Source organism: Sander lucioperca, chromosome 9, assembly GCF_008315115.2.
Source record: "Sander lucioperca isolate FBNREF2018 chromosome 9, SLUC_FBN_1.2, whole genome shotgun sequence".
Taxonomy (NCBI): Eukaryota; Metazoa; Chordata; class Actinopteri; order Perciformes; family Percidae; genus Sander; species Sander lucioperca.
The window spans coordinates 11,465,483-11,491,570 of record NC_050181.1 but is presented as its reverse complement, the minus strand read 5'-3'; the positions used below and the strand labels follow the sequence as shown (position 1 = coordinate 11,491,570).

The 26,088-nt window shown below is 40.4% G+C and overlaps 1 protein-coding gene and 1 long non-coding RNA gene across 7 annotated transcripts; one reads left to right on the top strand and one right to left on the bottom strand.

Annotated features, from left to right (window-relative positions):
- Window positions 1-423: 423 nt before the first annotated feature.
- Window positions 424-22,819, bottom strand: LOC116046051 (oxysterol-binding protein-related protein 1). 6 transcript variants are annotated; one of them, XM_031294191.2, is made up of 29 exons: window positions 22,672-22,819; window positions 21,290-21,424; window positions 21,089-21,174; window positions 20,936-21,010; window positions 20,645-20,756; window positions 20,461-20,546; window positions 19,886-20,030; window positions 19,629-19,696; window positions 18,893-18,937; window positions 18,468-18,541; window positions 18,012-18,075; window positions 17,767-17,868; window positions 17,506-17,631; window positions 17,313-17,391; window positions 16,827-16,933; window positions 9,221-9,389; window positions 7,355-7,541; window positions 5,353-5,428; window positions 4,728-4,862; window positions 4,394-4,491; window positions 4,072-4,254; window positions 3,890-3,997; window positions 3,522-3,611; window positions 3,178-3,304; window positions 2,971-3,087; window positions 2,707-2,830; window positions 2,522-2,612; window positions 2,387-2,407; window positions 424-1,370 (listed from the first exon to the last, which is right to left on the bottom strand). In XM_031294191.2, exons 2-29 carry the CDS (start codon window positions 21,408-21,410, stop codon window positions 1,268-1,270), a joined length of 2,919 nt encoding a protein of 972 aa, XP_031150051.1. In that variant the 5' UTR covers window positions 21,411-21,424; window positions 22,672-22,819; the 3' UTR covers window positions 424-1,267. The 6 variants fall into 6 exon arrangements, with proteins under 6 accessions (XP_031150051.1, XP_035860666.1, XP_031150050.1 ...); XM_036004773.1 differs by having other exon boundaries at window positions 20,645-20,753; XM_031294190.2 differs by having other exon boundaries at window positions 21,290-21,420; window positions 22,672-22,761.
- LOC116046068 lies at window positions 22,365-23,995 on the top strand. The gene is made up of 3 exons (XR_004104046.2): window positions 22,365-22,453; window positions 23,492-23,569; window positions 23,675-23,995. It is a non-coding gene; the product is annotated as an uncharacterized LOC116046068 (long non-coding RNA).
- The last annotated feature ends 2,093 nt before the right edge of the window (window positions 23,996-26,088 follow it).

Below are 26,088 nucleotides of genomic sequence, written 5' to 3'. Positions count from 1 at the left end.
AGAAACGGAAAAAACTAAAACATACAGCAGCTATGCACATGAGAAAAGGAATATTCAGTGCTCGATTGTGAAGGAGGTAAGGGATTGCATAGTTATAGTAATGCACATGCATTTATTGTAATAGTTGGAATTTTAAATAGATCAGGAATATAGCTAATTATACTTTAATATCTCTTAAGTGCAGAGCCAGTGTCCCTGCTTCAGTATAGTTAGAAAAAAGTGCTACTGTGTCCACAGTCAGGTAGACTTATGTGCAACGCTGTTAGTCTCTATACACCAACTATACAGTACATGGTTTAGGGCTAATGATATATTTTTAACATTTATTTTGTTGTAAAAGATATATTATTATGGTACTGGCCACAATTCTTGTCGGATGTGGTAACATTTTACTTAACTTACTTACCTACTATTAACTTACTATATTAAATTGGAGTGCTGTCCTAGTAACGTTATCTGTAACATTTTACTTGCCATCATCTTTGCAGAGAAAGGGATGCAGGGAAACAGCCAGACACAGAATTACAATCCATTGACGCAGACTCTGCAAACAAGCAGATTTTGAACAGTTAAACACTAATTATATGCACCATCAATTGTACTGCTAAGTGAAAACAAAAGGAAATGTTCCCAAATGGTCTATTTGAATACTTTTCATTGCATTATAGTATGCAGTGAAAAGTAGAATCAGTGTCAGAGTTAAATAGACGTCTTATCGATGTGCTCAGGATGCATCGTACACTCCATTGTAGCTGTAGGTAGAGGTGTTGCCTCGTGTATCTCTGCACTGAAGCTGATGAGTAAAATGTTTCCACGGCCAGCAGAAATTATGGACAAACTACCAACAACAAAACCAAGGTTGCTGTTTACACTCTCCACCTATCTAACATATACTCTGTGTGTGTGTGTGTATATATATATTTCTAAAAGACATTCTAGTATTTTCAAAACATGCCTATACCATACTTAAGTGGTCAACAACCACAATAAATAAGAAAAAGAGTTTTTGTGCTTCATTGTTCACACACATCTATTAAATAATTTATGCCTTTGGTGTTTATTCAGTGTTTTACTGCCTTTTGACTGCTTTAAAGACATTTTTAAGCTTATCTTCTCAACCCAACCCTACCTGCTGTTCTGTACCAACTCCATGACCTTTTTGCATGTGCTAGGGAGCCCTTGCACAAACCCCAGTACAGCAGATAATATCCAAACGGTGGTTAAAGTAGATATCCATGAGTACGGTATTTGTGTGTATTTCTACTTCTTAGTAGATTTCAGGCAGGTGAGTGTAGTTTCTGTCCCAGTAGCCTTTCGAGTAGAGCCAGTCCTGAGCTTTGTTGTGAGGGTTGGGTCCTTGCTGAAACCACCTGCAGAATTTTAACAATGAGAAGATATATTTAATATTATGGGGTACAGCACTTGGGGATAACAGAGAGATCAGAAAAGAATCACAGACAAACTGAAATGCACACAAAAAGCATAACACTACATCATGGCAAAAATGTTGCTAGTCTTCCTTGTTCAAACTAAATAGCCAGTGTCAAACACCTGTGTCTTCATGAGTGCCAGTATCTCTACAAATGAGTTCACTAACACACAGTTGTAATTGTGCATTTTGTCCTGAGGAGGGTAGTGTGGTGTAGTGTTGAAAATTATTTACTTCTCCAATGTGGCACTAAGCACAAAACCGCACAATAAAAACAGCAGTATTTTGCTTATACTATATAAAAGCTGCAGATCAGACAACACAGCTTGAACCACCAGTTAGGTACAAAGTAATTTGACACCTGTAAGCTAATGAGCTTTCAGCTGGTCTGGTCAAGCCTCATGCAATATCCGTGAATGGATGTACAACTGCACACGTGTGTTTTACAAGACTGTATGGTTACAAGACGCATTCCTTAAATTGGTCTTTTTGTATATGAAGCTTGGCTTTAAGATAAGTACATTTGCACACCCTTTAGATTAATTATGATTGAGCTTTCTCTGTCTTATATTATACACATGCAGCTGCTTTCCTACTCCCTCTCTTAGCCTTTGCTGCTTGACTAAATCTGGTCTGTGTTGACTGAGTTTATCTTCCAGCCTTGCTAACAGCTGCAGTGAGGACTGTTTTACAGGTAAGAAAAGAATCACAGACAAACTGAAACGCACACAAAAAGCACAACCCTACATCATGGCAAAAATGTTGCTAGTCTTCCTTGTACAAACTAAATACCCAGTGTCAAACACCTGTGTCTTCACGAGTGCCAGTATCTCTACAAATGAGTTCACTAACAAACAGTTGTAATTGTGCATTTTGTCCTGAGGAGGGTAGTGTGGTGTAGTGCTGCACTTCACACTAGAAATAACAACAGCAAGAAGGCAAAGCTTTGAACCTAACCTTGGGCCAAGTGCGGCGTTCCTTCTCAGTTATAATAAAGGGGAAAGTTGATAACAAAAGACAATAAGGAGGCAATTAGTAAAAGCAAATTAGCAATGGAACGATGACAGTACATCATATTGCTCACTAACTCACCTCGTTTTCCATTCATCTGTTGATTTGGTGCGATTTTTCCGGGCCATTCTTTGTTTTTCCTCCAGTCTCTTCTTCTCTGCACTTGCCAAATCTATAAAAGGCATGGATATAGAAACTTGAATACCTTATAATAACTTGAAGATGGTGTGGCATAAACGGACTCAAATCAAGGTCATAGACCGTACCTATATCTCCATTCTCCATGGCGCGGATGTCAGGTCTGAGGCGACTGTCTGTTGGGGGAATAACTCCCTCCATGCTCTTCTCCTGCTCATTTAGGTGCATGGCGAATGTAGAGAATGCATAGAACTGACAGAGAGAGAATTCAATTACCACAAACTGTCATAAAGGACAAAATAACAATACCTCATCTTAAGCTATTGTGCCTGATTTTTCTATTTCAAGATTGTACAAATTGTTCCCCTTCCACCACTTCCGTCTTCTCGTACCTTGGCTGAGTTGTCTGGTCGTGGCGTTATCTTCCAGATGAGCTCACTGCCGGGGATGACCTGGGCTGTCTCAGCGTCAGGTGGAGGCATCTCTTCTGGCTCCTCATCCACACTGCTCTGGGGCCACAGAGACACACGCACATAAGTTTAACTTGAACCAAATGGAGGCAGAACACAGGTGACTTTAAAAGCAGTAAAATGTAATACCTGTTTATTGCCCTTCTTTTCATCCAAATTCTTTTTGTCAGTCTTTTTGTGGGCCTCAAAGGTAGCGGGGTCTACTGTGTAGAGGCATTCAGTCCATTTTCCATAAATCGCACAGAGCTTCTTTTTGCTGCAAACATACAATAAACAAAAATAAAACACAGCTTAAGATGCCTTTTGATATTTGATACATCATCCCTGAGCGTTACCGTTCTGACAAAACTGATGAGTAAAACTGTTCAATTGTTGTGTTCAAATGTTTCTCAATACATATGACAAATTACTTTCAGGCAATATTAAACATCAGATGAATAATGAAATCATTGGTAATTAAATGAAGATGATACCTTTTATCAAGGATGTATCCCTCCACTATATGGAGCTCTTTTCCAAAGAGGCCGCAGGGCTTGAACATCATGCTGCATCTCTCTCCGGTCCTGCCACAGAATGACAGGCTGTTTACCAATTCCCTTTCACTATTCTCCTTCTGCGAACTGAGGCTTTCAAACATTAATTATCCTGCTCTTCTATTCTAATGGCAACTGTCCCAGTTCTGCTTCCATGATCAATACGCTGAATCTTAAAAGTAGATCAACACCCCACTGCAGAGCGCAGAAACAAAGAGTCTCCGCGCATGTAAATGAACCGGACGAGAAGGCATTTGCAGACAAACAAGGCACACAGAGCAGCACAAAGAGATGGGAATTTCTATTACTTGTGATTGATCACTTCCACGCTGCCATACTGCTCAATCCAAAGCTGACCAACAATGATGTTGTGGACACAACAGGTGGGGTTTGTCCAGGTGTATGCTTCGTTATATCTGCAGAGACATGGAAGCAAAAAGGTAAAGACAAAAGTAACATGAGAAGACTTAAAGAATCAAAGTGCACTCACTTGGGCAGCTCCAGTGTGATGAGTCCCTTGGGCTCAGCTTCTATGCTCTTTCCCCAAAACTTGAGTTTGGGGTAGATGGAACCATGGAAGACAAAATCCTCATTGAGGCCCTCAGCATGAAAGGCACTGACTGGAGGGTGATGGCTTACTTGCTCTGACACCCACCTAAAGCCCAAATCGTCTCTGATGGAGAACAGGGACATGTTTGGTATTGCATTATGGTATACATCTTTACTATATGAAATATGTGTCGTGTACAGGTGTGCTCATCAAACATATTGTGTATTTTGCATACAAGGTACTGAGGAGTCCATTGTCTTACCTGATGAGCTCATACGTCTCCCCCAGTAGTGGGTTGAAGGGTTTCCCAGTCCTCTCCCACTGCGATGCTACAGCTGACACAGCAAATGCTGCAACACACTACAGAGCATTGAAGTATTATAACCAAATTACAGGTAACTAATTCAATATTTGATAATGATAAGAAAATATAATACAATTATTGAGTCTTGCATACTTTATGAAAGGCTAGAAAGTCACTACTATTTGAATTTTAAATTAGATAATGTGACCTTGTATCAGAAGCAACAAATGACAAATCACTGTTAGACTTATCTTTGTTTTTATTTGAGAAAGTAAACTTTGCATTGTGATACCTTCATCCTCTCGACAGAGTCGGTTGTGGCGTTGGCCTGGTGGATGAGGTAGGTGTGCTCCATGTATTCTGTTAACCGCTGGAGGAAACTCAGAGGCTCATTAAATATTACAGGCATGGCAATCTTTGACAACTCCTGAAAATGAAATTGGGAGGAGATAAAAGAAACTGAGAAAACAGAGTATTGCATGGGCAGAGGATTGTGTGCATAATTGACATATTTAATTCAACAACCACATGACTGCACCCCATGCATGTCTATGTATCTGTCTGCCCTCTGAATTGCGTATGCATGAATCATTAGCCACATTTAATTGGGGAATAAAACATTAATAGACAATATTAAATGTAATTAAATCCAGGCAGAGGCTGGGTAAGGACTGAGCTCCCTTAGGACTCCAAGACACTGATACTAATGACTATATTTCTAAAGACGTAATTTAAAAGTACAAAAACTAATTTATCTTAATTAACTAACTTTTATTTAGGTAATTTTTACTTTCTTTATTCACCAAGCCTACTTAAAAACAATAATATCTCAAGCCAGAATTCATTTCCTCCAAACAGTAAACTGAAGCACAACAAATAAAAGGTAAATCCGTCTGAGGAGACTAGTTGGTTCTCACCATGCCAATGCATTTTTTTAGGATACTCCAGATGCTGACGTCATTCCTGGAGAACATGGGAGCCGGTAGAGATGTTCTGTAAGACAGTGGTATAAAGAGTGGGAGAAGCACTGTCAACTATACAAGACAATTACATTAATAAAGAGGATTATACTTTATTAAATCAGAAATCATTAGATTGTTTATTTTGTGTCATTTTGTGTCAATTCATAGCAGGCAAACACTGACACCTGAGGGCATGTCAACTGGTCTCCTCCACACTCAAAATTATTTACTTCTCCAATGTGGCACTAAGCACAAAACCACACATTAAAAACATCAGTATTTTACTTATACTATATAAAAGCTGCAGATCAGACAACACAGCTTGAACCACCAGTTAGGTACAAAGTAATTTGACACCTGTAAGCTAATGAGCTTTCAGCTGGTCTGGTCAAGCCTCATGCAATATCCATGAATGGATGTACAACTTCATACGTGTGTTTTACAAGACTGTATGGTTACAACACATATTACTTAAATTGGTCTTTTTGTATATGAAGCTTGGCTAAAAAACACCTTTCACTTTAAGATAAGTACATTTGCACACCCTTTAGATTAATTATGATTGAGCTTTCTCTGTCTTATATTATACACATGCAGCTGCTTTCCTACTCGCTCTCTTAGCCTTTGCTGCTTGACTAAATCTGGTCTGTGTTGACTGAGTTTATCTTCCAGCCTTGCTAACATCTGCAGTGAGGACTGTTTTACAGGTATGTTTGCTGGAGGCAGATGGTGTCCTTGTTTAAATTGAGTGCTGAAGCAACTACACAAATAAAAGCCATTACTTCAGCTAAATAAACAGAGGTAGAAGGGTGGGGGTTTGCGCCATCTTTTTACATAGAGGACTTCTTTCATTGGACTTTCAAAAAAACTGAAACATGATAATGGGGTTTTCCTAAAGTAAATGGTATCTACAACAGGCTTTTACATGTCTGAAGATTCACGGGACCTATAGGTTTTACTTTTTTTAATTTTGGTGCTCCAATTTGTTCAGCCATTTAGCTTAGAATATGGTTCTTCACGTCAACATCCCTAATCAATACTTTAAGCATGCACGTCTTGCAGCCAACACTGTCTACTGTATGGTTGAGCTTTTCAGTCTTCAAATTATTATTACATTTTGACTTTATATTACGGTGGTCCTTATAGAAATGTAGAGTAAGACACATGTTAAACAACTAGACCCATCTACAGGAAACCAGGGACAGACATATCTTTGAATGACAAGAGTATTTCCAAATAAACAGATACCTCATAAATCTTTAATGCACAACACACACTGCCTAACACATGCATGCACACACAGACACACACAAGCCTACACATATGCACACAGAGCTAGCCAGCCAGCCAGTTCCCTTTCCTCCAACTCCTACTCTGAGCCAGCACATGCTGAATTATTCATGGATCACTTGTTGGATTAAGAAAGAGAGGCCAAGCCAGAATCAGCATCCACGGAAATGAAAAAGATTGTAAAATCTACACGAAAAAAAAAAACTTAACCAAGCACTAGGTTGATTATTCACCTAGAGAGTTGGATCAGTTAGGAAAAACAAAAAAACAGGCTATTATCTGTGGATTGGGTGCTCAAACAAAAACACCCGTCTATGAAAACAGACCAGAGTGGAAAGGTGGTATGCCATTACACCAGCTCTGCCTTTTACTGGCCTCTCCTCTTGCTGGCTGAAGTCTGCAACCTGTCATCAGGCATGCATATCAAAAAGTCACATGTACAATATTTATTTTAGTTGCTCAGCAATATAAAGTTATATACTACTTAATCCTGCTACCAGCTGTGATAAACCACTTTAACAAAGCCTTGCACATAATAAACAGTGAATAGGTTGTCTGAAGAGCACTCACTATGGCTGGTATTACCATACCACGATATTTCCACTCGTACCTTTGCATCATTTAAGCCAGTAAACAAGCATGACATCATAACTGGAGCATGTCCCACCTGTGCTTCTCGACTCCATTGTACTGGGCGGGTTGGTTGCCATGGTTACCCTCCCCTGACATTCCGGTAGGTCCCCTGAGGGCGCTAGGATGGCGGAGGATGCTGAGAAGGGGGTTGTCTTGGCCCTCGTCCTCTTCACAAGATTGACTGGCCACAGACAGGAAGCCGCTCACCGAGAGCTCCGACTCTGTGGGATGATGACAGGGGGCAGATGCCAGGTCATGCCAAACACTCACACACTAACGTACATACAGGTTTGAGTGGCCGGCTCAAAAAGCTGCAGCCTGAACAGCACACTGTCTGCGAATAAGCACTTGTGCTCGAGTTCCTCTCTAACTTCCCCCTCCCTGCTGCTACCTAATCCCCACCTGAGGATTGTGTTCCAATGAGAGGCCACACAGAGGCTTCATTTCCTCAAACACTGTTTGCTCTGTGTTTTCTGGATGCTACTCCTCCCCTGTCAGTGACATTTCAGGTACTGTCACATACACAATGGGAGGGGAGAATAGTGTATGTACACTATGATGGAGGACTGTATATGCTAGTCTGAGTTATTAGTGCTTATTGTAAGAACATGTGCTTGCATACTGAACAATGTATTGACAGAAATTTCAGTTTCAGACACAACAGCTGCACGTCTGTATGCACAGTGTTTAAGGTTTTACATACTCACCTCAGCATGTGAACATCTTCATGTACTGTATATGCTGAGCACAGTTTAGAGTCTACAGGCAGTTTGTCTCTGGCTAGTATATAACTCAGGGCTATCTATGAATAATGCAATGATTCCTGAGAAAGATTGGTCTGTAGTGCACAACATGTTGTAAAAGGAAGTCTAGTGTAAATAATCACCATGTTGAGGCTTGGGTATACAAAGAAGCAAACTTCGTCCATTTTTTCCACAGACATGTTGCTGATGCAAAAACTGTACATGGTAAACATACAGTGGGTGCCTAATCACTATCTCATTACACTTGAGTATAAGAGAAGAGGATATTGGCAGCGTTATCTGGGCAATCTCAGAGACAGATAAAGTGCCAGAGGAATATCATTTGCCGTGTTTCCATCAAACACTTTCAGTATAGTACTTTTTGAACCATAGGTAACCTGTACCCACATGTACCTAAACACTAGATCTGTTTTGCATTTCCACCGCAGACGCTACTACTAAATGAAGGCGGGTTGTTACCGGATGGTAAGAGCCGTGGACAGCCATGCGCTGAGAAACAAACTGAAAAACCTTTTTATTCTAGCTCCACCTTTTAGTATCGGATCAGTGTGCTAAGTACTCCAACATAGGGGTAACGACAAAACAGGACTGAAAGGAACGGTTCTATTGGTACCATTCTCAACTTTTGACAGTGGACACGCAAAAATAACCGTTCTAATGTGTAACGTTCTGAACTGCTTGGTGGAAACAAGGCTTTTGGGTTTAACCACCCACCCATTTTTTTATGTTTAAAATTGTGCATTGTTTACTATCTATGTTTGCAAGCTTCCACTCTTCTTCTTCCCTGCCTAGGTTCTTTGCGCTTTACTGCCAAACTGTGGATATCACTACTAGAGGTCCAAAACTCCATACGATACCTTTCTTACAGAAGCTCTGCAATGGAAGAAATGAGCACAGCTCAACGAACAATGCATTTAACTCAATGTTAGTTTAAAGTGCATCATTAGTAAAAGTAGAAAATTACCAGGAAAGAAAATTCAGATAATGCTTGAGAATTAATTTGTGTAATCTATGACCTGGCCAAGACGCTGTATGAAGAACAAGATATACTGTGCTGATATACTGATCTTGAGTAACCCCCGTAAGATATTAACTTCTTGATTACTTCACTAACTGTCCATCTAGAGGCTGCTGACCTGATACAGCATCATAGAAGTCATCTTCAGTGAGGGTACTGAGAGTAGACGGCCTCCTGCTCTTACACAGGGACTGCTTGAGTTCGTGGTGCTCAGTTGCCAATGTGTGCAGAGCCTCTGTCAGAGCTTTGTTCTTCTCCACCTCCTGCTCTAACTTCAGGCTCCACACCTGCAAACACAGGACCACCAAACAAATAAAACACACACACACACACACACACAAGACATGGTAAAGTAAATGAGAGGAATATGCACATACATATTTTGATCCAAAATGTGTACAGTATAGACAGTATGGAAAATCTGGCAAATGTGTGATTGACTGGTTTGATTGATTTGAAGGTATTGATCTGCTTCTGTAGTGGCCACGGTGTGTGTGTCTTTGTGGTTCTGACGGCAGGTCATTGTTCTAACCCTGCCCACATATCTGGTTTCCTCCAGTCTGAACCAAATACCCCAGTCTCTGAGAGCTCTGTAGCCCAGGATTGAGTGTCTATTAAGGGCAACCTGAGCCAGGCCACTGGGGGACAGACCAGATCAGTATTTCCTATTGTCTAACACTGCTGTTGTCCGTTCTTTACTAGCTGAACAGAAGACAGGACACTTAACAAAAATGCTACCAAAAGTTATATAGAAGATAATGGCTATAACAAATGCATTGAGTTCATAAATGTCCTTTTTAAAGTTTTCATTTTTTAAGTATTATAAGCAGACAAAAAAAGCATTCACAAAACAAGGAAAGTGCACTGAAAATACCGGTAATAATGATGCTCATAAAAATCGAGCAAAGCCTCCACAGTTTAAAAACACTCCCACACTCACCTTGAGGAAGGCAGCGGAGAGAAACGGGAGCAAATCACATTGTAAATCTGAGACTGCAAAGTCTTCCATTGAAGAAGAAAAGTTCCTCCTCATCTCTTATACTGCCAGTAGTATTAGTAGTTGTGTGTACACAGCCAAGCACAAAGAAGCACCTGTCAAAGCATCTGCTGATGTGCTCAAGGTGGGTTATAATTCATGCCTGCAACAAAGTGTCTGTGGCTCACCAACTTTCCTTTCAGATGTGTGGCTATACGGTAACCACCATGGGGACAATGTTTCAGTGATCACAATGGAGATTCTACGTGATCCAACAAGGTCAAAAAGATCATTTCTATGAAATTCTACTCCGAGATATTCATGATCTGTGATTCCCATTAAAAGTACCAAATGTGAAAAACACCTGTGTCTACGCTTTTTTTAAAATAGTGCTCATTTTGACAAAACTTTTTAAAATCATAAGATATTTATAAATAAATATACCGTATATAGATTACAGCCCTGAGTGACTGTCAGCAGCTCCAACATTATTCCGGGAAGTTGGAACATCAACTGCTTCAGACTCTTGTGTGGTGGAGATCAGCCACACATGATGGATGAGGCAGTGAAAACACAGTGATATATTCACCAATTTGCTGAGTGTTTTTTTTTTCTTGATTGATTTCTCGATCCGGCTTTTGGTAATAAATTTGATCAAGTCCAAATAAATTACTGAAAATACATAATGTAAACTGGATTCTTTTGTGCACTAGACTTGACTCAGCGAAACGTTATTATACATACAGTACAGAAAGGTGAGAATGACTAATGTGCAACAATATGCAGAACCTCACTCTGCAATAGAGTGCAATAAAACACCTCTGGTCAGAACATTTCAAGCTACATTGGGTTTATCTGAACTGAAGCTTTCATGACCTTGCTATATCACTCCATATCTTCAAATACACACACATCTGATGGAACCAAAAACCCACAATCACACTAAAGTTTTTTTATGAGCACTTTTCTATAGAGACCTGTATCTTGAGCACTTGAACATACACAAGGACTTCATGTCAAACTAACATATTTGCTGTAACTGTGACAGAAGCTCATAAGCAGCTTCTTTCACACCAACAGCTGCCTGGCACCTACAGTGGAATGGAGCATTATCCTACTGTTCTAAATTGTTTGTGCAAATCTAACACTTACCCAAAATATGATCTCTAACATGCTTCCAATGAACAGCAAAATCACACTAACACTGGCTAAAGAGACCCATTTCACATATCACGTGTGCCAAAAAGGATGTCATCGCATGCCCCCAATTAATTCAAGCCTCTTTTTAAATGTATGATGTAAAGTAAATGATCTCGCTGTTTAGGAGCCTGTGTTAACACTCCCTGTCCCAGGCACTTGGCTTAAGAGCCCATCCAGGAACAGAACACTTTGTTGTGTAACTATCCCAGCCAGTTTTTTTGCTCTCACAGCATCCTCTCTCCTGAGCACAAACAGCGCTATTTTAAGCCCTGCTGAGGCTTTTGTGTGCAGTAGCTGTTGCTGGAGCCTGGGAGGGAAGCTTCTCCTTGGCCAACACCCTAAAGGGTAGAGCTTTCACTTTGTTCTAGAAGTTTGCTTTCTCTGCTGAGGGGGGAGGAAATCTCAGAGGGAAATGTATTATAGCTCTATACAGTACCCTGTAATATCTGTAACTTGTATTTGTATATCAAACTGTACATGACTATATGATGACTGGGAGCTAAGCTACTGAACAAATATTTGATTTGAGCGTGATGCGATGTTGCAGCAGAGAGATGCAGTACCAATTACAAAGTATTTCTCAGTACATACAGACCCTTGGCTTAATTGGTTAGAATCCAAAAAGATAAGGTTGAATATATACTGCCTCCTCTTATCCAGATCTCGTATTACCTGAAAAAGGAAGAAGTCAGTGCAGGGACCAACACAAACATTAAAGGGGTGATAGAATGCAAAACCGATTTTACCTTGTCATAGTTGAATAACGACAGTTTGGAGGGTAAATAGGACATACATAGAAGCTCAAAATCCCATTGATACCCCTATCCTCTGCAAATCTCACATTTTGAAACTGCCGCTGAAAACGGCGAATCTCAACAAAGCTAGATGATGACGTCATCATCTCAACTCCTAGTCTTTGTCACGCCCCAACATTTGCATAGGCTACACCACTGACCTGAGGTCAGCTTAGTCTTCTGAATCTAGCTAGGTCATGCAGATCTCCAGAGGTCCGCTATTTAATTACTAAATTCACTTCTGAGACTTTTTTATACGAGAAATCAACTATGTAGAGGTCAAATATGGGCCGTTTTACGAAAATTGATTTCTAATTGCAAATTTTGTCCGACTGTGTATCAGGAGTTCAGCGGCCAGTGCTGCCTGTGTTGCTGCCTCGCCGCCCGGCCTCTCCTTCACAGACCCCGGCCTGCTGGGAGGTAGATGGCGCTCGGTCACGGTTGGCAGCCCACGGTACTCCACACCCGCGCAAAGTCACCGTTTTTTGGGTTAATGGACTACCAAACGCCGCTGCCCTGACAGAGCTCCAGGGCCTGCAGCTACCCTCTTCCTGCTAAATGGCCGGTGTGTGTGAGTGAGAGCGCAGTCAGCAAGCTAGTTACGCCACCAATCTCTTACCACAGGTTCCAGTTAATCTTATAATGTGTATAATTATAATGTGTTGAGTTATTTAAACAAACGATCGGGGAAATAAACGCCTCTTGTCCGCGAGTCTCATTGATAGAGCCTGTGGCTGGATGGAGCTCTAGCAATGAGAGCTAGCTAGCCTCCTCTTAGCCCTCTGAAACGAAACCCCTAATGTTCACAAAAATGCATTGGCATGACCAGATATTAAATAAATATCTTAAATAACACAAAACAACTAAATGGTGATAGGTAATACATCTGATTTCATATACTGCTTTAGTAAAAAAAAAATATTACCTGGCTGACGATGGGAGCAGCAGGACGCAAAAAACGAAAATTACTGTTGCACTAGTCTGGACATCTTGCCGTGCCAACCTTGCAATAAAGGTTTCCTAAATGCCATGTATATAAATGTGATGTCAGCTTACTAATTGATTGCGGGTTTTGTGTAGATTTGGACTTTTATACGTTTATTCCACTTTGTTTAAACGGCGAAGTGGAGAGGCCTCGTATGTGACGCTCGTATCGGCCTTGCTGGATACACCATATCATTTACCTTTTTGTGGAGCTACTGATCGCTGTGGATTACTTTTTTTTCGTGTCATTGGATTATGACAAAATGCGGATCTTTCTTCTCAACGTGTCTTAACGTTTTATGGTGTGACTGCGCTTGGTTTCTGCGTTTGGAGAGGCATCTCAACAGACTGTAGGTCCAACACTGATTGTTCACTGTTACATTTTAGTTGAATTTAAGCATCTGTCTATTGCGTTCCAAAACAGCCGTGCCGCGATTGGATTTCATAAGGGCGAATTGTTAAATTGTTACAATGTAACTTAAAAACTTTAAAAAATAAACATATGTGTTTTGGAATATAATGTTCAGCTTCGGCAGCTTTACCTATGTGCTAAAATATACAATGCAAATTGGACACCATAGTTTTATAAGCTTTATAAGACCTAGGGTAGCTGTTTTATAAGTGACGTGACGAAATTCAAACTGTAAATATACGAAAGTTATGCCGGCAGCTGGCAGCCAGCCAGCTCCGGAGCTCTGCCCCCCCAGCCCCGGTCGTCCAGTACCCAGGGAAACGGTGACTTTCACTGGGTATGGAGTTTGCCGCTTTCTCATCAGACTGTGTGGAGCTCCTAAAGTCCGACACGTCTTACCAAATTTGCAATTAGCCATCAATTTTCGTAAAACGGCCCATATTTGAGCTTTATATAGTTGATTTCTCGCATAAAAAAGTCTCAGAAGTGAATTTAATAACGAAATAGTATACAAACAACGTATAACTTTGCAGTGTCTGAAATATGAGACCTGCTGTCTAGTCTACAATGGATGTGTATGGGGTTCGCTCAAACCAATCAGCGCGCAGCACATCTAAATATTCATGAGCATACCATATTAGGAAGAAAAGCTCTTGTTACAAATAGGGCCATATTCACAGGGTAGTTAAGGACCCATAAAATAGCATTTGAGCAATATTCAGCCAAACCAATGTTACATACCCTATTAGGAGACCTTAAGGAACAGTGTGAAATACCCCATAAAATCATTCTGTCACCCCTTTAAGCAGTAAGTCTCTCCTGGCTGAGAGATGACAGTCAGTAGGTCAGACAGTTACCCATGTGGCGATGGTTGATTTAAAAGGTCAAACGGTACTTTGTACTCTCTCCAATCCCCAAGGGTTTGAAGGGCAATCTGATGTCTTACAGACTCTTGCCAAAAAAAAGTTATGAATGACTGCAGAGAAAACAATGCTGCCCTTCTCCTGCCTTCACAGAAATACAAACTGACAGATATGGTTATCTGCGTGTCACCACTAAGTGGTTTCATGCTGTAAGCCTCCATTTGTTTTCTTGACAGGTGTGGAAGCCTGCTGCATGAGAAACACATAGAAAAGGTCGGGCTTATAAATCTGCGTTGTGTGTGTTTGAGAGTTAGCAGCACAGACCGCTCCACTTTAAATGCTGTGTAGTCACCAACCATACGGTGCCTGGCATGCCCTGTATAAATGTGGCACTCTAACTAGCATACTTCATTTCTGCAGCTGCTGCTGAAATGGGTCAGACCACATATACTCTATTGAAGGGTAAAACTTCAATTGCTGTGAATCCTGCTTCTTTATTTTACACCTGTCTGGACATCAAAGCACTACTACAACAGCATGTGACTACTGTATGTTATGTATTACTACAGAGACATCTGTGCCAGGACAATGAGAATGTAGGATTAGACTTAATACTACCTAATACAGCCAATCTCAGCAGTGTAGAAAATATAATCCAGTTAGTACATGTAGTAGTACCAGTTTAGCATAAGACCACTGGATGTTAAGATGCTTGTTGAGATATTTTCTTCTCATCTGGTTGTCACAAATTCATTAAGTGTCCATTGTTATGACACTTGCACTGCTTCTTGGGTGAGGAGGCTACAATAAATGTTCTCTGCGTCCCTGTGATAACAGTGCCGGGTTATTCCTTGAGACAGGACAGCAGCTGTGGCCAATTCATACTAAGATGATGTGGTTTGGCAATGCACACATCACGGTGTAAACGTGCTGCATTTGGGCATTGTTGAGCAGTCTTATATCCAGCTGACTTCCAAAAACAAGTTTTACTATGACGGAGGAAAATTAATTAATTTATCTTCAACACACACTTGTACTTCCTCTTTGCCAATGGGTTTACAAGACATGAGTTGTAGTATAACACACACACACACACACACACACACACACACACACACACACACACACACACACACACACACACACACCTTTGCCAATGGGTTTACAAGACAAGAGTTGTAGTACACACCATACTACTGTACCACCAATCAGTAGACAGCATATCAAATAAGTCCTCAATGTAATTTAATCTATCCCTCTTTATACTCCTACTTTGACAGAATTAATTACATTATACATTAAAAAGATGCAATGAGCAGTGTACCACTCAGTACCACCTCAAACATGCTTAATTTAACACTCTGAATTCAGATCATTCAATCGAAGAAGAATGACTCTCTGCATATTGATGAATAGCTTTCGCAAATGCCAATGCTTCAGATCAACCATTAAATCAGCAACACACTAAAACATCAGATTCAATCCAATCTATGCCAAACTTCAAACACTTTACGCTACAGTAAGTCATCAGGGACCAGACCATTGCAAACACAGACAGACAGATACAAGAAGAACAACTGTTTGGTTTGTACCTGTGCAGATACTGGATGAGAGTGCCGTCACTGTCTCCTCTTTCTCCTTTGCTCGGATGCTCTGGCATGTGGAAGTGTGCCTGTGAGCGTAAATTTGTACTGTGTGAGGCAGAATGCATGCCTCTCCATCTGAGCCTGTGAATATGCACGCGCTTCACTTCTCTCGCTCAATGCACAGCCTTTCCCTTGAGTGGGAGTGTGTGGATCTAAGTCCAAGGGCGTCTGTGTGTGTGTGTGTGTGTGTGTGTGTATCTACTCTGATCTGCAAGCTGAATGCAGACCTAAGCATAAAAGCGGATCTTGCCTGTGTCCTTCCTACAGACATGCCAGTGATTACCGCACTGTTCCATTGATACCCCCACCCCCCCCCAACCCATGGGCACAGCACTTGGACAGGTGGACATGGGCTCCACACAAACTTCAAACCTGATTGGTATGAAGGAGCTAACGTAAAGGGGAGGGGTTTGAGGATTATGTAATCATTAATATAATTTATCCAGCCAATAGGAGCGCAGAACGTGGGTTAGGGCTATGGGAATCAATAAGATAAATATTCATACATGCTTAGTGGGCTGCAGCTAATCTAAAAAGAAGCTTCCAAACTATTAAACCAAGTGCAAGATTGCCGATTACTAGATGACATTTCATTTAAACGTCAAATTTCCGGTATCACAAGACCAACGCTGTTTCACCTGCATAGCAAACATAACAATACAGTATATTAGCTAAACCTTTGCAAAGCTTTTTATGGTTCTGGCTGCATTTAGTTATGTGTGAGGAGTGGTTTGATGGTAGACAATATAGCCCAAACCCTAAAGGCAACTGTATTGTATGTTGTTTGTTCGTTTGTCCAACCGTTTACATGCTGATACAGGCTTGATTAGGATGAAGACGTTTCCCTACCTCCTCTTGTTTTGACAGCAGTTCAAGGCACAGATGGAGAGCAGCACAGGTTTCACTGGAGAGCTCACTGGTCTCTTTGGCTTTCAGTAAAAGAGGGGCAGCCAATGCTTTCCAAAAATATAAAAAGAAAACATGTTCAGTTTAGATGTATGCAACCTACGGTTATTTTTTATATTCATTTGCAGACTATTTTTTATTATGATTCATCAACTCATAATTTAGTCTCCAAAATGTGTGAAAATAGTGAAAGAATGCCTACTTTCCCAAAACCCACGGCCAGGTCTTTAAATTGATGGTTTTGTCTGACCAACAATCCACACCCCAAAGATTTGTAATGTACATTCAAATAAACACATTTGAGATGTCTAAAACAGAGAATGTTGTAATGTTTTACATGCTAATTACCTTTGGCTCATTACCAAAGGTTAAAAAAAATTGGACAGTGGGTTCGCTACATTGATACGACACCAATTCCAGGACTCCTACCACAATTCTCCTCATTCTTCACCATCGATAGAAATATTGACACTTCACTCTCCAATTGCTGCTGGGAAGCGTTGGCAGCCTGCAGGAGCACAGTACAAGAAAGATACATTGGAATCCTCCTCCCTGAACATAACATCCTCCCTATTGTCGCCTAACAATATACCTTATTAAAAAGGTCTGAACTTAAACTTACCTGAAGGGCTTGTGACAGATTCCTCACCGTCACGCCGCCATCGCCATCTGCATCATTGATAATCTGTTCCTGGGTGCAGTGGCGAGTGCTATAGGATGAATGTGCCTCAAAAGCATCCAACCATCTCTAAGTGGACAAATATCGGAAACATTTACAATGTTGTCCACCCTTTCAGATACACTTAAGACAACTCAGCCAGATTGAGGAATGGGGGTGGGGGTGTGGGTATAGCAACAGCATAGAAGGTGAATCTCATCTTACTTTTCTTGTTGCCACTGAATCTGTCTTTGAGGGGACCTTAAAATAATGTAAAGTGTCATCAAAGCACCTGAGCATGAAGAAGCAATGATCCCATGGTTTGACCTACAATGACAAAATTACTTACAGTACAGTCACGCTTGCTGCACTAGATGTCAAACATCACCATGTCATACGTACAATGTAACTGACACACCCAAGGACTGAGCATCCTTGTGTAGTAATAAAGGTTAATAAAGGTTACCTACCGTGCAGTAGCTTTGTGTCAGAGACTTGCAGCCCTGTTTTCTGACACCAGCCAGCGCATCAGCCCTAGAAAAGAAAATAGATGAGAGCATAGAGACAAAGGCATTTTGACAAGGACAGGCACTGTATAAAATAAAACAACAATTTACCCTACAGTACACATGTAGTCACTGTTTAAGGTTCCAGTTTTCACTGAATGCTTGGTGAACTACTCCTAATGCCTCTATCTCCAACAGGAATTATTTGGAGAAAAAGAGATTTGCTTTTATTTCAGCCACTACAGCTGACAAGGCACCATGCAATTAAATCTGGCTTTTTACACACGCCAATCAAGGATGGAGTAGCAAGAGAGAAACTTCTACCATGGCAAACAGCATGCATACAGAAAACATATACTACACATGCACATACTATATTTTTCAAGAAAACTGCATACATACAGTATAAAGTTATCTCACTGTCTGGGATACCAGGAGAGAGTTCCATCCTCAACTATCACCCAGTGGGATCGCCATCCAAGAAAACGTGAACTCTGTTGGAGACACATGAAGTCAACAACAGATGAACTATCTAGCAAAGAATCGTGTATAAACATATCATGTATGTAGAGGGTTAAAACGTTTTTATTTTTTATTTTAAACATTTGTACTACTGATTTTGTGTCTTCAGAATATTCAAAATAAACAAATTTACAAATAACACTTTAAGACTTGAAATACAAAACAAATAAATAAGAAAAGGCTGGACTTTTTGTATATAATAATGATGATATTGTGTTGAGCAACAGGGAATAAGTAAAGTCTGGAGGATGTGGAGGAGTCTGAACAAAAACATTGCCTGACATATTAAGAGTAGAAAAGAATACACTTCAACATCTGGGTACCTTCCAAAGAGGGCCTTCAATCTTCTGGACCCCACTGTTCACATCCTTTGTGGGGGAAAAAGAATAACTCTCAGACTTGTGTACAGACTGAGCCTGATTGACAACGATGAAGAGTTTCTGGTGAGACCAGACACACTCAACTCAGTGTATTTCAGTTAAACTTTCAGTTCAGAGGTAAATAATATATCTTTTCATTTACTTAATAGCTTAGTACTTAGCCTTATTTTCTCCATGACTATGCAATGCTCTGCATTGAAGCTGTGCCAGGCTTATCAGACATCCAAGCAGGAGCAAGGACTGCTGACTTGCAAGGCTTTTTCTCCACAGTCAACAGACCTCAAGTGAACACATTTATAGATTTGTAAAAACAGAACGTGCAGAAAGATAGTTGTGTGCAGTGCACCTATATTTTGGTTAGATTTAGATTGTTCCTAGCTAGATTTTGGCCCAATGGTGGGGATGGTGGAGAGGCCAGAGGATCATCAAAATAATTAGGAATCATCCTTTGTCGACCATGACTTACACCAAATTTAATAGCAATGTGGTGTAGAGTTGATAGCTCAAGTTGGACAGTGCAACAGACTGACTGAATGACACTGACTCACAGTACATGCACTCATCTTTTTTACATTAAATGCAAAGAGATGGGAACATGTGCTACTGTATCTTAATTCATGTTCCTGTACCTAACTCATATAATTAAAAGGGTGATTAAAAACTACTGATCTGCACTTACCTTGTCTTGAAAGGCTGCTAGAATTGGCCTCAGTTCATCATTGCGAACCAGGTCTAACGCTGTCTGGTCTGCAACACAATTAGTGATCATGCAAAAGCCGGGAACAAAACTAACAGAACATATTGTAGTATTTACATAAATGTGTGTTATTTAAAAACAAATTGGCATTCTAAAACCACCATTATAAAGCATATACAGTATGTATATAATAAATGTCAGAGTAATAAGGGGGTAATATTAAACCTTAAGTGATATACCATTGTTGTTTTTAGTACTGGGGCTGGCTCCAGACTTGAGCAGCTTTATAATGCACTGCTTCTGCCCCCTGTAGGCTGCACAGTGTAAGGGCGTATTCCCCACCGAGTCCCTGCAGTGAATATCTGGAGCTTCTTTTCCACTGAGCTGAAAAACAGAAGACAGTTGAACAACAGAAAACAACTTAAGTGAAAGCCACTGACATTTACCTCTTTTACATATCTAACTGCAATGGAAACTCATCTATATCCAAATAAGTGTCCACTTCAAGGGAAATGATAACCCTAAATTTGGTTTTCTGTAGAGTCTGCTTTGGTCTGCTAAAACAAGGCAGGCCATTAGAAAAATTGGTACATGTCTTGTTTGTGGTTGTCTCGGATTCCAACTTGTAGCTTCCTGTCTATGCAAATATGAATGTAATTCCGTAGTTTGTGCATTTTATTTTTAACAATCTCAGAGACAGCAAAAGCTGTGAAAGGCACTGGTGTAATATGTGAATTATTCTTTAAGTAAAAAAGATGCTGTCAAAGTGTAATATATTCTGCAAAATGATTTGATAGAATGGTCAGGTGCTAACCAGTTTAGACAGAGTGGAAATGTCTCCCTCTCTGGCTGCTTCCAGAAGCTTCTCCTCCCACCGCCTTGTTGCTCTTCTCTCTGCAGCTGCACAAATTATACACTACTTGAGAACAAGGCCAGCTGATCTGAAAAGCCATCACCAATAAAAACAAATACAAAAAAATACTCCCATAATTTCATACCCTCTAACATTGTAATGATTTCATCATCCTCTGTGACATCTTTAGGGATTTGAGCTGTTCCATTGATTATGTTGGAACAGGCATCATACCGCAGCAGCAACAGAACAATCTCCTTAAGACAAAGGAAAAATCTTACCATCATTTTTCATCACAAGCTTCAGTGAGAAAATATCTGGTGATGTCGGTGAAAGTGATAGTTTGGTGGAAAAAAGGGTTATCAAAAGTTACAATGCAGCATCTGTTATTATAGTAAATGGACAGGTATTGAGGTAAGGAAGTTTTTTTTTTCACCTTTCTTCCAGTATAGGCTGCTTTGTGTAGAGGTGTGTCACCCATGTTATTCTGCAAATTTGCATCAGCACCTGCCTGCAAATACGTTCCATATATTACATTTCACTGCTGGACATATGAACTGGACATACTATAGTATAAACCAACTCTCACCTTGAGTAACTTCTCCACAGCATCCATGTGTCCAAAGTAACAGGCAAGATGGAGGGGTGTCCATCCTAAGCTGGCTTTAGACCTAGCTACAGTGACAGAAACAAACATGAACACTTCTAGCATAACGTTACCTGAAATCATGCTAGTCGGCAGGTAATGTCGTCTTTAAAAAAAAAAAAAAAGAAAAAGAAAAAAACTTACATCTGAAGTTGATGTTGAGAGAGCTTTGGTTTATTCTCGACTCAAGGAGCCTTTGAATATGAGAACAACTGCCCTCTTTAGCGTAGAGGAGAAGCTTTTCCTCAAGTGTATCTGCCTCCATCACCACTTGACTTCCTTTGGCCCAATAATTTGGTCCAAGATATTGGGGGCAAAAAGCGTATTATTAGACAGAAGCAAATAGCCTATAACAAGTGAAGGTGAACAAAGCTTCCCGGTGTCGTGCCAAGTTACTTATCCCCGCCAGGATTTGTATCCCCTGGCCGCGGGAGCGCGCGTGCACTCAGAGCGGAGTTTAACTGCTGCACTTCGAATTCACCTCTTAAATGGAACAAATAGCGACGTGGAAGACCCGACACGGTTTTCCATGGTAACAATGGTCTCATTTATCTACATAAATACGTGTATTTGTCTGTTACATTAAGGCGACGTGTGAATTGTTTAATGCGTCGTTTATTATTGTGGATTAATCGACAGTGTTTTCCAAAGTTCCATATTGACATGCACCTTACTTAGTTACATAGGCCGACTGATAGGCCTATCTATGTGAGTCATGCAGGTTTATGAACAATATGTTTTCCTTGTCTTTGTTAGCCTGTCCCTCCCTGCCCTCTAACGTGATTTCTGTTTTAATTTAATTTAGTTTAATATGGCTTTTCAATTAACCGCTTTGTTCACCTGTACCATAGAGGGGATACACAAAATATCAGGCCGTTTATTCACCTGATATAATGTGTATCCCCTCCCCTAACATGCAAAGGGTCTGTCCTGTCATCATGTGTGTTATTTTCGGACTTTACCAGGTCACAATAAACAACCTGAGATAATATGGAGATGTCTGCTGTTTTCTAGCAAAAGTTACAGAGGGGATACATATCAGGCTGTCGATTAATCCACAATAATAAACGACGCATTAAACAATTCACACGTCGCCTTAATGTAACATACAAATACACGTATTTATATAGATAAATGAGACACTTGTTACCATGCTAAACCCTGTCGAGTCTTCCATTTAAGAGGTGAATTCGAAGTGCAGCAGTTAAACTCCGCTCTGAGATGCACGCGCGCTCCCGCGGCCAGGGGATACAAATCCTGGCGGGGATAGTAGCCTACCTTGGCACGACACCGGCAAATTAACGTTAAGTATGTACGAACAAATTTAGCTAAGTTTAGTAAAGTTAGCTAGTTTATTTAACTGAGCTAGCTAGCATATTTAACGTTACTTTCTTTTAGCTTGAATGTGGAGGGGAACTAAAACCAACAACACAACATTCTCAAAGGATATGGTAGGAATGTACCTGAGCACTAGCTAGATAGTTTACACCAGCTTGTTAACTAGAATGAAATAACATCAGACTTACAGGTAAGGATTTTCAGCTCTTAATTCACCCAACTCTCGCAGACTTTGGTCTGGTTTAGCCAGAGTTGGGGTACCAACACTTCACAGCCGAAATTTGATCATGTCAAACAGCTGACAGCCGTTGGTAGCCATCATGTGACCAAGCAGCAGCTAAATGTGTGTGTGTGTGTGTTCTTGTTTAACTATATTCGTTGCGTCCAAAAACCGGGAATACAGTATACTTGTGGGGTCCGGACAGCTTTGTGGGGCCAAAATGCTGGACCCCACAACTTTAAAGGGCTGTTTGAGGGTTAAGACTTGGTTTTAGGATTAGGGTTAGAATTAGGTTATGGTTAGGGTGAGGGTAAGGGTTAAGGTTAGGCATTTAGTTGTGATGGTTAAGGTTAGGGTAAGGGGCTAGGGAATGCATTATGTCAATTACGGGTCCCCACAAAGATAGTGAAACGCACTATATGTGTGTGTGTGTGTGTGTGTGTGTCCAGGGAAGTACAGTCCCCACGGGACTTTATTTTGGAGAAAAATATATGTAAGGTAGACTACTACCTTATATTTTAGTAAAGGTAGTGAATGGCGAGAGACAATAATGTTTTGATCCTGTTTAAATTGTACCATAAATTACACGTGATGTTTGTCAATTTAAAATATAATGTATTGACTTGCAAAATGATCTCTAAAATTGACAAACATCATATGAAATCCCAGTCATTAGCATATATACAATATTTCCAAATTCGGTGGTTCTATGAATTGTGTTGGTCTTATAGTAGGCCTACTGTGTAATAATGAACCCCTCAAAGCCTAATTCTTCTTTGGTACACTAGATGGAAGTATTTGCTGCACCAGTGATGTCCACACAGGTTAGAGCTGTGTTTATTTCCTCAGCTCCTGTCAGTGAGACAGTAAGTTTGTGCAAAAACCACACAGAAACCCACACATCCCAGCTACATTTTAACCCTCTGAACTTAATTGCACCTTACTTCTTTTTTAAATGTCATTCATTCTAGACATTTTGGGCTATATTCTATGAAGAAAACAGTAGCTTCAGACATGTTTGAGGTCTTGAAGATCAATGCTGAGTGTGTGGCTTTGAAGGTCCTGCTTACTTCAAGCAATTAGGTCCCCTGAGGCAGGTGCATATCTCGCGGAGAGGATGATGGGAGGTCATGCTGTAAAGAAGGTACAGTACGTGTCAGAAAGGACTTCAAAGAACACCTGTGAAAAGAGAGATGTCTTTTTAAGGGGCTGTGTTGTCCAGGAACCCCTAGGCTAAGGCAAGGGATATACATAATTAGAAAGATCCAATGGGATAGGACTTAAATGCTGAAGCAACTAAATCATTTGCAAACAATGCCACAGAGGACTGAGTTTGGTTAGTAACAGCAGACGTCTGTTAATCAGCCCTATGTTATATGAGCTTTTAAAGTACCAACAGAGCTCCAAAGAGGCAACTCAGTGGTGCCTAAATTGCTTATGCATCCGTCAGAACATATACGGAAAATTAAGTGTAACAAGTCTAGGAAATCATATTGGTTATGCCAAAGACAAACTGCTCTGACAAAGAAGTGAAAACTAAACAAATAAGATCTGCCAGACAAATATTTTTTTGTACATTGTTTTACATTTGCATGCAACCTACCTTTATATCAAATATATGTTTGCAAATATAATTTAGTTACTTTAATGTCAAATATGAATGTTCTGTCAACAAGTCCACACATTCACTGCTAACAATTGTAGATCTGACGGTTTTGCAAAAAGCAATCATTTACAAAAACAGCAATGTTCTGGCTTGTCGGTTCCCAAGCACCATTATCTTCATATAATAGTAGGACTCCTGAACTAAAATTATGTTGCAGACTATAAGGGAGAAAATGTGCTCAATCTTTGCTCTCTCACCTGTTTACACAGACAGGGTCATGTGGACCGCACCACGTGGACCGCACCACGTGGACCGCACCACGTGGACTGCACCAAGTGGACCGCACCATGTGGGGGAAGAAATCATTGCTTACTTTTAGTTTTAAGTGTAAATCTGGTAGTTGGTAATAATTAGTAATATGCTCTAATGCTGTTGATAGAAAGGAGTAACCACTTCCATCAATGGAGAAATGCATCATGGGTTAAAGCTGTTCTTTTCAAGTCATTATGGTTGAGCTGATCATAATTTGCTTCACACTCCAGGGATGTTTGTATTGATCTGATTGCAATTACTGCCCCCTTAACTGGTCCAACACCTAAATAAAACCTTTTCAGTGGCAGGACTGAATACAGGTTGCCTTTGTTCTTCAGAAACAGTAGCCTTTCTATTTTATTTGTTAACATAATAGTCATTGGTTATATATTTAATTATAATGGTTGGGAAGTTATGGAAACTGCTGCAGACATTAATCAAAGCATATTCATCAAATCAGGTCTGGTGAGGGAAAGTAGCGCACTGGGCTAGTTCTGGCTAATTAGCATGGCAATTATTGTAAGCTGTCACAGTTCTTAAGCAACAGGGTGGACTGTGTGTGCTCCAGAGCGTAATCCCTCACAAATTACAAGATAATGGAGGCAAAGAGAGGCCACTGCTTCAAAAGGAACCAGGAGATAAAATCCCCAGCAGGGACATTTTAGGGACAGTCAGGGAGAGAGACTGCGGGCGAAGGAAAGGTAGGGGAAGGAAGTACAGCATGCACTGTATTCCCTTCACATGGAGCTGTCTGAATAGGAGAAGCTTTTTTGCCTACTAAAGTCATTAGCTTCAAAGGAATCAGGTCTGGTTGTTCTTCTTTTGACGGTTTGTAGTTGCAAAACGTATTTTGAAGATAATAGCCACCATTAATCACTTTTGATTCTGCTATATTTCATGTTGTACAGCATGAGCACAGTGGATGGTTTGGCTAATAACCACAGATCAATAGTCCTCCTCTCTCCTTGTGTCCAACATGTGCCGTGCATTCCTGTGGTGCAAAACATACTATTAAAACCTACTTTAAGGATTCACCAGTTGCTAATGTGTTTTTTTTAGTCGTAGGAGTCATTGTAAGCTTGTCAAGAAATAAGAAAAGATAATTGCAGAGAAGGTGTACAGCACTTTGTAGGATAACCCCTAACCCTAACCCACGCCCACACAGTCCTCCGTCGAACTCCAACCAGGCAAAATAAGTAAAAAAAAACCTGTGTGGATGGACCAACTGGTTAATCAACATTTAAGGTTTCTGATAATAATAACATAATTCTTATAGTAATAATTACTGTACACTCTAGATATTAGGGCGGGGTACAGCGATACACGGATTACCCAGCTTGGAGCTTTTGAAAATGAAATAAAAAATTTAACAAGTCACAATACTGTCACGATGAGGCACACCCACAGCATTTCAATGAGCTTCTGTGGATCTGGAGCATACGGTAAATGCCAGCACCCTTCATCTCG

Excerpts from the sequence above, each read along its gene's own strand:
- LOC116046051 (XM_031294191.2), bottom strand. The coding sequence starts at position 21,410 with ATGGAGGCAGATACACTTGAGGAAAAGCTTCTCCTCTACGCTAAAGAG. Across the intron at positions 7,542-9,220 it reads CTTCTATGATGCTGTATCAG|AGTCGGAGCTCTCGGTGAGC; the intron begins GTCAGCAGCCTC and ends ATCATCCCACAG. Across the intron at positions 1,371-2,386 it reads AACGCCGCACTTGGCCCAAG|GTGGTTTCAGCAAGGACCCA; the intron begins GTTAGGTTCAAA and ends AAAATTCTGCAG.